At 36.5% G+C, this 12,809-nt stretch overlaps 1 protein-coding gene across 1 annotated transcript; it reads left to right on the top strand.

Annotated features, from left to right (window-relative positions):
- The first annotated feature begins 7,372 nt into the window (after positions 1–7,372).
- On the top strand, positions 7,373–11,943 carry LOC104449369 (cytochrome P450 CYP82D47). The gene is made up of 2 exons (XM_010063503.3): positions 7,373–8,409; positions 11,121–11,943. Exons 1-2 carry the CDS (start codon positions 7,393–7,395, stop codon positions 11,742–11,744), a joined length of 1,641 nt encoding a protein of 546 aa, XP_010061805.2. The 5' UTR covers positions 7,373–7,392; the 3' UTR covers positions 11,745–11,943.
- The last annotated feature ends 866 nt before the right edge of the window (positions 11,944–12,809 follow it).

Here is a 12,809-nt window from a genome sequence, read left to right as displayed (position 1 = left end):
CCAAATTCTGGTCTACCTTGAAAAAAAAATGGAAAAGGGCCCTAACAATGAGCTATCAACACGAAATTGGTGGCATTAGAAATCTCTAGGTGTGCTTCATGAATTCTTAGAAGGGCTCAAGTCCAAACTAGATCAATTTGGTACTTTAATATCAAGATTTCTAAAAATGCACATGTCAGTAATTAAAAAACTGAACATAAGTATACATTATTAAACCTCAAAATCATTCAAGTAATGCTCAAAAGGCATGAAGAATCACACGTGAGTTAAAATCGGATGCAACAAACAATTTGGGTAATCATTTAATCCTAAGTTGACGTGCAAAGATATCATACAATTCAATGACAATACAAGATGATTTGAGATTTCTAATGATGCGATGTGCTTGGAGGTTTTTAAGTGAAACGAGAAATTTTGTGATATGAATTTAACATGTGAAATGACATTTAAATGAGATGAACTAAACATGTACACAAATCTTGTAACATGTGGTTCAAATATCAAGAAGACATCATTGCAAGATTCTGTTCTAAAAAACCCAAATGGGCATGGCAAAGTGCACACAGGATAGTGTCTAGTTTCAGCATTAACACCATAAAATGGGCAGGATTCAGACCCCTAAAGATATGCAAAAATTTGACGAAAAATCTTACATGTAGATCATGCGATGAGGAATATTTTCCATTGGAGTTTGTAACCTAAAGGAGATCATACGAGTCATGATAAAAATGGCAAAATAGACACTCGATATGCAAAGTTTATTTTGTTGTAGCACTATTTCCATGAATCCATGCTATTGACACGCTAAAAAACAACATCAAAAATTTGTAAATCATGCATCAATTGAACATATACAACAAGTATTTTATCTTTCATGAAGACTTTGAGGTTAAACAAGGTCAATTTCACATTCAATTCCACCTAATTTCGTTTCAGGCCAAAATAGGGCAGACTAACCTTAGCTCAGATTTGAGTGATGTTGACCTAGCTAATCATGCCTAAAAATTCTTTAAAAAAATACATAACATATGCGACACAATGACAAACACTTTCATGGGGAAAGTTCCTCTAGATTTCAACACAAAGATCAATACAAAAATGACAAGGTCAAATTTCGGAACCAGAACAGAACCAAAAACTGACCTAAACTACTGTAGAATTGCACATCTTTGGAGATATTTTTTGGGGGCCAAATGTCGGTCAATTGGGGCATGCAACCTCCCAATTCAAAACTAGTGATGTATATTTTAAAAGTCTAGGAGGACTCGAATTAAGATAAGGTTGTTTCAAACCTCATTTCGGCCAAAATGTTAGATTAGTCTAGCAGATACAAAAATGCATATTCAAACTTAAACAAGTTTAATCATCCAAGTTCATCAAGAACAATCAATCACATTCAAGTTTTAGTAATTCAGCAATGAACATATGAACATAGCATATATCTTTAAGATTGAACCCTAACCCCGACCGGCTAATCCAGCCTCACTTAACGAGATTCGACATAGAGTATATTACCTTTTACACATTTTTGTTGATTATGATCATGATGGACGAGACATAAGCCTTCAAATCATATTAGAACCTCACGAATGTAGATAGGCTCACCGTGAACCAGATCGGGACCAACTAGGAAGCGGTCAGACCTCTAGTTCAGTCAAAGTTGAACTGGTCCGGATTTGGACTGGCCTTCAATTGCTGACAAGGATTGCAGTTGCCGAAGCTATCTGACGATCGATCTACTTATCCCTACCATGACGAGGTCAGGACCTCCTTGATGGCCAATCTGAAGTGACCAGCACTGTCTAGGATTGCCAAAAATCACCAATTCAAACAAAAATAGAATTGGTCTATGAGCTGGATCGGCCTTTTACACCGATGGAGAGAGGTAGTTTCCAAAGATACTCTGGCGATTTCTCCGCTTATCCCTGACCAACAGAAGGTTGAGATCTCCCTCAAGGACCAATCCAAGGTGATCAGATCACCTCAGGACAGCTGTTGGCCCCAAGACCAGCGTGAATGCTGGTGTTTGAACCGCAAGGAAAAGCTAGCCAAATAGGAGACTCTAGCGGTCCTTGGGCTAATCAGAGCTCGCAATGAGGGAGAGAGGAGAGCGGAGAAGTTGCTAGTGGTAGGCGCCGACCAAGGAGTCAGTGGTGAGGGGGCCAAATCGCCGGCGGTGGTTCAATGCATGAAGGAGAAGAGGAATGCGATTTGGGCGGGAAAATTCAGAGGGAGGAGAGGGGAATCTATTTTAGAGAGAGAGAGAATTTTATACAGAAATAAGCCCCCCAAAAATGGAGGGAAAATGGGTATATATACCCTCTCAAAATTAATCAATTTCGGTCATCGGTTCAATCCGACGATCAAAATTTTGATTTAGCAATCAAAATTCAATTTTGAAGGTTGCATTATGATCTCGAGGTGTTGGGTAATCAATCTAGTGGATTTGATTTGCGAAAACCTAAGCCAAAATTGAGAATTTTGTTGAAATGTCCAATTAGGGGTCAAATTGCAAATTTGTGAAATCCATTAATTAATATGCAAAATTTTGGAAAATTGAAGGTGCATAAGTGAAATTGACACAAAGAGGATCCCGAAACCGATCATTAGAGGTCTAGAATCGGCTAGCACTACCGATAGCTGGTTAGGCCGATCAGACTGGTTTTCCCCATTTTAACCGATTTCTAACTAGTTTGGTTTGGTTCTAATTAATCCGCTTGCTTAGGGCCTTTGTAGGTTCAAAATTTATGCAATTTGACCCCTCAAGAACCAAATTAAAAAGAAAATTCACTCGATTTAAGAAGAAATCACCCGCTTATGATTCAATTAAGCCAATCAAATTTTATTAATGCGATCTAGGGGTTATTTTTATTGACTTAATTGAATGATTATTACAAAAGCCAACGGGTCAAAAGCATGGGGTTCTTTACATTGAGCTTAAAGGGCTAAAATGATCAAATTGGCAATTCAATGGGTAAAATTGTAAATTGTTTGAAATTGAGTTTAATTAATGCCATAATTGTCTTATCAAATTAACCATCCATGTGTAAGATCACTCATTGCATTCAAATAGGTCTCAAATTGAAGTGCTCTAACTTATGTCAAAAATGAATCTAGGTCTAATATCAAAATTAGACCTAGATTTATGAATTTGAATCATAACCTTGAATGGGTCAATTCGAATTTCGTCAATTAGAGCTTAATTTCTTGACTTTCTTATGCTTGGAAGAGTGAAACTCCTCAAATCGAGAAGCTTTGATGTGAATTTTTCAAAATTGATTTCATATTTGGGCTTATCTTAAAAAAATAAGTGAAGAACAATCGTCCATTCACAAGTCATGAAGAATCAATTTCGGTCCTCTAATTAGGGCTCAAAATGGTAATTTGTATCTCGACCCAGAAATTAACAAAATTGAATACACAACCAGATTTAAAATAGTTCATAAACCAATGTCAAAAAAGGAACTATCCTTAATTATGACTATAAGGAAAGTAATTTGATTTTTAGTCGATTTAGAATCCTAAATCGAAAAATTTGGAACATAAGATTCTTATTTGATTTTCGAAATTTTTGACACAAAAAAAAAAAAAAATTGACATTAAATGAAATGTATTAATGAGTTTTTGTTTTTAAAATTTTTTGGCCAAAATTTGACCAAAAGTCAATTCTTTAGTTGACTTTTTTATAAAATGTTGATTTCTTGATTAAATCTTTGGATTTCTAAAAACTTGATTTGATAAAAATGAAATTAAAGCTAAATGGTATCTTTTTTAAGTAAAAAGTCAATTTTTGACTTGAATTGACTTTTTGGTCAAAGAGTTGATCAAAAAGTCAACTCGAAAGTCAACCGTTTGACTTTTTTGGATTTCATTGAAAATAACTTAAAAATTGTTGTAAAACGACAATAAAAAAGAAAGAAATGAAAAATGACACTTTTTTGCCAAGAAATGTTCTTTGTCATGATCTGAAACTCAAATCTTGATTTTTTTACCTTTCATTACACGTTGACTAAAAATTAGATGTCAACAACATCGATGTAAAATTATCTCTAAACCTAGAGATTTTGTTTGGGCTTGTTTGCCATCGGAGTGTCATCTCGTTGGGAGCTACAACAAGCTTAGTAATCGAAAGCTTGGTTCACTAGAAGTTCTTGGACGCATCAATCAACCAAAGCTTCCTTCTCATATGAAGATACATGATGTGTTCAATGTTCGGCATTTAACATCTTATGATTCATCCAATATTGGTGATTCAAATTCCAAGATGAATTCTTTTAAAGAAAGGGGGAATAATGCAGCTTGTATTCAAGACCAACTCATTCAACTAGGAAAATCAGTGTGTATTCAAGATCGACAGCACACTCATTGAAAAGTCTCACATCGATAAGGCCTCATCTTTAACTTTGTCATAAAGACTTTGTCATTTCCCATGTATCGAAGCTTGTGTCAAAACATTTTGGAACGGCCATAAGCATTGAAGATGTTGTACATTTAATAGCTCCTAGTTTATAAATGTTTCTAGTTTCTATGTACATGAATTACCATTAGATTCTAGTTTTGAGTCTAGTCTTTTGCTCTCCTTTTGTTTTCCTATAAAAGGTCATTGAGCCTCTATAAATTAAAGACCTAATTTGATGAATGAAAATTTGCTTAGTGCAATTCCCTTGAACCTTGAAGAGTTCAAACCCCTCAAAAACCTAGAGAATTTTCACTCCCTCCTTGAAGAGTCAGAGCTATGAAAGCCTGCATCCTTGAAGATTTGGAGCCATCAATCTCGAAGAATTGATGCCATTTCAACTTCCTTGGAGGCCTAGAAGAGCAACCATTGAAGTTCCTATCATTTTCTTCATTCTGTCTAATTTGGTTTCATCCACTTCATTCCAAAATTGATAGGTCCATGGAACTTGTTTGATTCAAATTAATCACTTTGACTGACTGTTTTTACGTATATTATAAGTAAAAAAGCAGTAGGAACTAGAATGAAGAGTGCAGTAGCAATAAATGCGAGAATATTTACTTCCATAATCTCATTTTTTTTATTTGGCAATAACTCGGGATTTAATCCCATAGAGATGATAAATTTTTCGCCTGTAAATTCAATGGGATGAATTACACCTTGATGATATTGAATCGGATCAATATCATGAATAACAATATATGAGTTATCAAATCAACTCATCATTGAGAATTGAATAGTATAACATAGGAAGATCTTTTATCCATACCGAATCCAAAATTGGATTCCTGATCCAACCCCTTTACTTTTCTTTTTTATTTGAATTTATCCTTCTTTTTCATTCTTCATTCTTTTTTTTCTATAAACTACTGCCTTCCTTCTACAATCATCTGATGACGTATCATTTGAACTCTCTTATGTTTCCATTGGTTACAAACCCAAACAAACAATAGAAGTAAAATAGAAAAGAAGGAGTTAAGTACTCTTTTTTAATGATTTAATCTTTGTGGAAAACAAAAAAAAAGAAATAAGTATGATAAAAAGAAAGCGAGTCTTAAGGTAGAACTAAAAGCATGAAAGTTGTAGATCTTCGAGCCTCTATTCTTTTGGCTTCAGAATCGAGTCATTCAGATCTAAATTGACAAAGTTATGCCCATTTTCACAAATTAGCACAAAACTAAAATTTCTACTCAATTTTGTGACTAAGTTTCCGTGTGTGTAAGTCACTCTTCCAATCCTATTGTTTGAGTTGCCAATCTTGGGCTACATCATATGTGCTCATCCAAAAGATAAACAGCACATTTAAGTGTTTACAAATAGTTTTTGCACATTTTGTTTCTCACTTAGATAAGTGTCTTCCCTCTAAATACAAACATTCTTGTGTGCTTACGAAAGGGTTTTATGCTCTTGATAAATGTATGGATCATCACTTGGTTGATTGCTATTCAGCAGTACAAAAAAAGACTCGAGCACTTCGTGAATGCTTAGATTTATCGATTTGAGGCACTTGTCGACTGAGTTCTCTTCATGGTTTGGCCTTCTAGTAGGTATTCACTTCATATGAGGATTCAGATTTCACTAAATGCATAAACACACTTGGGACTTATGAAAAAGAAAATCAATAAGTATGTCAGTTTAGAGTTTTACTCTACATTTGTCATATGTATACCAGTTTGCAGTTTTTTTGTGATATTAATCTATTTAATGGAAACTAAAAGAGGTTAAATTTTTTACAAATATTCTAGTCGAAAAATTAGTTTGGGGTCACCACCCATCGTTGCAGCGTGGATGGTAGGGCTGCTGGACTTCAACGCAGGAGGTCCCAGTTTCGAAGCTCCTGCGAAGCAGGGAGGCTGAAGCGTTGCGTGGTGTCTTGCCCGGGGTGCGTGGATGGTGGTTTCTTGCATGCCTCCCCAGGGTTTACTCCCCGGCTGCCGGCCGTGCGGTAGGTTCCCTGGGTCACAAAAAAAAAAAAAAAAAGTTTGGGGTCATAGATATTTTAGTTTGAGATTTTTCATGGTATTAATTATTTTAAGATTTGCCTATAAAATAAATATTTAAATTCAAAAAATAGTTGAATGTGTATTTTAAATATCAGTTTTGTAAAAGAGTCTTGATAGAAAACCAAACGTAAGTAGGCGCTCGGAGCTTGTAAAAATTTTAAAAGCTCCTCCGTGTTGATTTTCTAAGTATGACATTCGACGCTCCTTGTCATGGCGTCGAGCGATAAATGATATTCCCCATCAAAATGTAGAAAAGTAAGATCCGCAACAAATATCTATATCCCGAAACAATTTTATCGGGACTTGGAATTTCAGAGGCTCCCGCAAACATCCAAATGCACCGAATGACGACGAATCTGCAATCAAATCCATACCTAATCTTTATCTTGCGGGCCATACCTACTTTCCATGGTATCCGTAGAGCCTTACTTGAAACATGTAGATAGAAATAGCATGCGTGCACTGATGAGAATTTAATTCAATCAAAAGATTTAGATGCCGCGTGTCGTGAAGCGAAATGTTTATAAAAACTCCCCATGCTCTGATCCTTTCCATGTACATTTCTCCAAAACCATTCTCTTCATTCACAAACATGGAGTCCTCTTTCTCGTTTACTCCCCATCAAAATGTAGAAAAGTAAGATCCGCAACAAATATCTATATCCCGAAACAATTTTATCGGGACTTGGAATTTCAGAGGCTCCCGGAAACATCCAAATGCACCTAATGACGACGAATCTGCGATCAAATCCATACCTAATCTTTATCTTTCGGGCCATGCCTACTTTCCATAGTATCCGTAGAGCCTTACTTGAAACATGTAGATAGAATAGCATGCGCGCACTGATGAGAATTTAATTCAATCAAAAGATTTAGATGCCGCGTGTCGTGAAGCGAAATGTGTATAAAAAATCCCCATGCTCTGATCCTTTCCATGTACGTTTCTCCAAAACCATTCTCTTCATTCACAAACATGGAGTCCTCTTTCTCGTTTCTAATCCCTACCCTCGCTGGCATGATCTTTGCCTTCGCAATCATTCTCTATTGCTTTGCTTCGCCGCCGATAAGATCAAAAAATAAGAGAGGAAGCGTCGATGGCCACAAAGAAGCCTCCCTGCCAGAAGCTGGCGGCGCATGGCCTTTGATTGGCCATCTCCATCTCTTAGGAGGCCCGGTACCACCCCATATAGTCCTAGCAAACATGGCTGACAAGTACGGGCCAATCTTCATCGTCAAGATGGGTATCCATCGAGCCTTGATAGTTAGTAATTGGCAGATAGCCAAGCAGTGCCTTACGGTGAACGACAGAGTCTTTGCGACTCGACCCAAGTCTATTAGCTCCGAGATCATGGCCTACAACTATGCCATGTTTGGCCTTGCTCCCTACGGCTCTTATTGGCGCCATGCGCGCAAGCTCACCATGCTGGAGCTCCTCTCCAACCACCGATTAGAATTGCTCAAGCACATCCGGGAATCAGAGGTCCAAGCATCAATAAACCACATATATAGGCGATGTATAGAAAACTACAATGATGCACCAAAGAAGGTGTTGGTGGACATGAAGCGATGGTTTGGTGACATTACTCTAAATGTGATCTTTAGGATGATAGTTGGGAAACGTTATGAGGACGAACAAGATGAGAAGGGTCGAGATGCTTTGAGGGAGTTCTTTGACTTGGCTGGGAGGTTTATAGTGTCCGATGCGCTCCCGATTTTAAGGTGGTTCGATTTGGACGGGTACGAGAAGATGATGAAGAAGACGGCCCGAGAGCTAGATCGTGTGGTTCAGGGATGGCTTAATGAGCATAAAATCAGAAGAAATAGTAACAAGAGACGTGGAAATGACAAGAACAATGACCAGGATTTCATGGACGTGATGCTCTCTATTGTAGATGCTACCGAAGAGTTTCCAGGTTACGATGCTGATACTTTCATAAAAGCAACATGCATGGTAAGTTTATTTAGCGTAATCCTTACCCCAATTTTATTTAAAAAGCATTTGATATGGTAGATTTGATTTTTCGACATTCACAATATAGATTTTTGGGCACATAACTTGTATAAACATCGAAGTTTTGTTTTGTATAGACAGTCCTCCAGGCATGCCGTGTGTTTCTAAAGGGTTTTCCTAGATTCAAGAACCGACTTTTGCCCCTGTTTAGATGATCTCATAGAGACCCTACAAGCAATTAACTGCGTGTCTAACCACTAGGATTCGCCTCAGTTGCCATCCTTCCAACATAGAAGAGGGAGGTGAGGGATTCAAATCCCCACCTTCTCAGGAGGGATGGGGTGGGGACGCGTAAGTTTCAAGAGTGGGTTTCGACTCCCACGCCATGCACGAGGCATGGCAAAAGTCTGAGAGTGAGTGTAGAGTAAGAATAGAATAGGACTAACCAAAAAAAAAAAAAAGAATTAACTGCGTGTCTTGGTATAAAGTAATAAACTTTACACATGTTACTTAACTTGCAGCGGATGCTCTTGAAATTTCTTTTAACACGAAATTTCATAAACTTGAAAAATAATCTAATGTTTACACATAAATTCACGTATAATATGTTAACAATATTTTAATATTTGGATGATATTTTCAAATTGGATGGGAAAAGAAAAGTTGCTTCTTGACAAACGCTTCCTGAAAATCTTATAAATTTATTTTGATTCCAAAACTCGCATTTCTAGAATTTGGTTTCTAATCTTTAAATTATTTTAATAAACTTAATGTTTTGAGTTAGTTTTGACTATACCACAATGTCGTTCAGTTTGAAGGGATGTTAAAATTTTTAATGAGGACATGCTACAACATAATTTGTATAACCTTTTGGTTACACAAATTATCTCCACCACTGTTGATTCGGATTGTTATAAAATAAATAAAAAAGTTAACCAGCTACCAAATTAATCCTGGTAAACATGGCTTGTATAACAAAGAAATTACAAAGCTTGTGTAGCAAAAATAGAATCATTTAATTAGCTAGAAGGTCGTTATTCTCTGTTTGAATTAATCAGCATGTCTTACCTCCCCGCTTTCAATTTTTTAGACAAAGAAACCTTTTCATGTGCTACTTCTTTATTTGTAAGCAGTTGGCGAAATAACTTTTCTTTTATGTATCTCAGAATTGACACGAAAAAGTACGGTACAATGCAGTGTACTATATAAGGGAACTCGATTTCAACATACAATTAATCAATTTAGATTCATGTAAATAGTTTTTGTTTTATTGTTATATATAGACTCCTAATTTTCCTTTTTATTAGACGTGAATGCGTTTGCAAATTCTTGACATATAATGGATAGGTGTCCTCCACAGTAATTATATGGGCTAACCGGTGTCTTTCAAGTCATTTACGTGCTTCCAAAATTATAACATGAAAAAGTGATTTTATTTTTCAAAGAAAAGTAAGTTATTAGCTAGCTACCCTGACATGGGGATTATTATATTAATCAAGTGGTGTTTTGAACTTCTCTCACATATTTGAAATTTTTCGTTCAATAAAGTAAAGCAAACAAATATATGCTCAATTTATATCCATTTATCTTGCTAACGGAGAGAAAAATTAAGCATGTTTTAATGATAGGTTTAAAGTACCAAACATTTGCAGGCAGAAATCATATAAAATTGTTTTGGCCGAACAAAGAATTCATAAATTTTTTAATTCATTATATATCTATCATTATCTTTTTCTTCCTAGATGTAGATTAAAAGATTATTCATGATACAACTCTTGAACTAAAAGAAAATGTGGCTGAAACAACTTTTCGTCTCACTTTATTTTTGTCAAGCAAAAGGCACAAATTTATCACTGCTTAATTAGATTGTTGAATAATGTTCAAAAAAAAAAAATATAGATTGTTGAATATTGTCTTTGGAACCGCTTCCTATATGGATAAGAACGGACTCACTTTACTTGTACTTTATCATCCTTGCATAAGAACAAAAGTCGCTTTCGGTCGCCTGTCGCAATAGGATAGACTTCAGGCATAGGATACGTCGGGATTAGAGCACGCGATGATGGCTCTGGATTCAAAATCTCTAAGCCCGAAAGAAAAGAAAATTCCTATTATCTTGCAACTAAAAAAACACTGGATTCAAAATCTCTAAGCCCGAAAGAAAAGAAAATTCCTATTATCTTGCAACTAAAAAAACAAAAAAGAGAGAGAGAGAGAGAGAGAGAGAGAGAGGAAAAATCAAATTCGACTCCAATAAGAAAATCCCTTGATGTCAGGGAAAAGAGAAAAACAGGATAATAATGCCAATGTAAATAGAACGGCCAGGTTCTTTCCCTCCAGATTGAACAAATCATGTAATTCAACTATTTAAAGGTCTTAACTATTTTTCTCTAATAAAATTTGCAGTTGCATGAAACAGAAAAACGTTCTTCGAACTTATGGTGTGTAATGAAGCATTCATTATTTCATAATGCGTCTGATGAATTTGTGTCTTATATTTATTTTAAATGATGGTATAATGTATCACTGACTTTTTAAAGTTGACACTAAATAGATGATGTCATTACCTTGTGGATGTGATATAAATCTGTTCTCTGTTATTAGTGAAGGTTACTAGAATATACATCCATTTGACAAGAGATTAAACATAACTACCAATCTATATTTTACAATTAAGGCATCCTAGTCGCTGACAATCCGTTACTTTGCAGGGACTCGTTTTAGCTGGTTCAGATACCACCTCGGTTTCTCTAACATGGGCCTTGTCTTTGTTGCTCAACCATCGTGAAGCCCTAAAGAAGGCCCAACACGAACTAGACACTCAAATCGGTAGAGAAAAGCGAGTTAAAGAATCAGACCTCAAGAATTTGGTCTACATCCAAGCCATCATCAAGGAAACCCTACGTTTATACCCGGCAGGCCCACTTGGCGTCCCACATGAATCCATGGAAGACTGTACCGTGGATGGCTATCACGTCCCAAAGGGCACTCGTCTCCTCTTCAACTTCTGGAAGATCCATCGAGACCCACACATATGGTCGGACCCTCTCAAATTCCGGCCGGAGAGATTCTTGACCACCTACAAAGATGTCGACATCCGAGGCCAAAATTTTGAGCTAATACCATTCGGAAGTGGTCGGAGAATGTGCCCCGGAATCAATTTAGCCATGCAACTGATGTCGTTGTCCCTTGCTGCTCTTCTGCACGGTTTCGAAGTTACGACTTTGGCAAATGAACCGGTTGGCATGACCGAGGCAATCGGACTGACAAATCTCAAAGCCACCCCACTCGAAGTCCTTGTGACTCCACGCCTTCAAGAGCGCGCATACAAGTGACTCTCCACTAAAAATGGTGAAATCTTCAGGCTCTACATTTGAAGCGCCTCTCCAGCATGTTCCCACTTAGGTAGCGGACTATGTTTCTAAAAATAAGTTGAAGCTGTTACTGATTTATTAACAACTTATGTTGCGACCTTTTCTGAGCTAAACCATCTAGAAAGTCAATGGATTGCTAAGCCCAAAGCCTTCGTGCAAACTCTCTCGAACCCATACTAATCACAACTTTTGGGTTTAAATTTAATCAATTAACATGTAGCTTATTTCAAGCTAAGTTACAATCAACACGTACTACTCCTATTAACCGATAGATTATACTGTCACGACACAAGTATTACTATCACTCTTGTATGCGTACTCTTATCATGATTGCAACGAGTAGTGCCTCACAAAGATATTATCAGCAACTAAGTAAAGAAGAACTCTCAAAGCGCTGTACTAGTATTGTTCATTTTCACCAAACCCAACTGCTTCTCTTATATAAAATAATTTTTTCCTTAGATGATCATTTACACATTCATATCCTTAAGTACCAGCAGTCGAATGTTGCTTAGAATCATTAAAATGGCTCTCTATTATCAGTAACGTCTAATAACAATTTTCGAAAACAGTGTCAAAGTAATTGTCCGTCTTCTCATTCCCACTAATGCCAGAATTGCTCCTCATAAACTTTAGTGCTCTTTTTGCAAATTCCAAGTCTTTGCAACGGCATTTTTCATTGCAATTAATGTTATAATTAGATGAGCAGGTGACTAGCACTTTCCAAGCCTTAATATAAACACAATCCATTATCCATAATTACGACATGCTCATTGTCATCAATCTATTAGTGTTTTTCATAATCAAACCATATGGAATGACTTGCGCTAAATCATACAATGATCTTTCTGAGTATATCAGCTACTAAAGACTCCTAGTTGATGAAGGATTGGCCATGATACCTCTGAGCCTTTATAAAATCCTCATCATATTAAACTTGTTCTCCACTTGTCAATGACTTCATTAGTCTTCACATACCTCACACTAGTCACAGATATCATCATAGTCTCCACCTCATTTGATGGA

This window comes from Eucalyptus grandis, chromosome 6 (assembly GCF_016545825.1).
Source record: "Eucalyptus grandis isolate ANBG69807.140 chromosome 6, ASM1654582v1, whole genome shotgun sequence".
NCBI lineage: Eukaryota > Viridiplantae > Streptophyta > Magnoliopsida > Myrtales > Myrtaceae > Eucalyptus > Eucalyptus grandis.
The sequence above is the reverse complement of the archived record's forward strand: the minus strand, read 5'-3'. Positions and strand labels throughout refer to the sequence as shown.

Excerpts from the sequence above, each read along its gene's own strand:
- LOC104449369 (XM_010063503.3), top strand. The coding sequence starts at position 7,393 with ATGTACGTTTCTCCAAAACCATTCTCTTCATTCACAAACATGGAGTCC. Across the intron at positions 8,410-11,120 it reads TCATAAAAGCAACATGCATG|GGACTCGTTTTAGCTGGTTC; the intron begins GTAAGTTTATTT and ends GTTACTTTGCAG.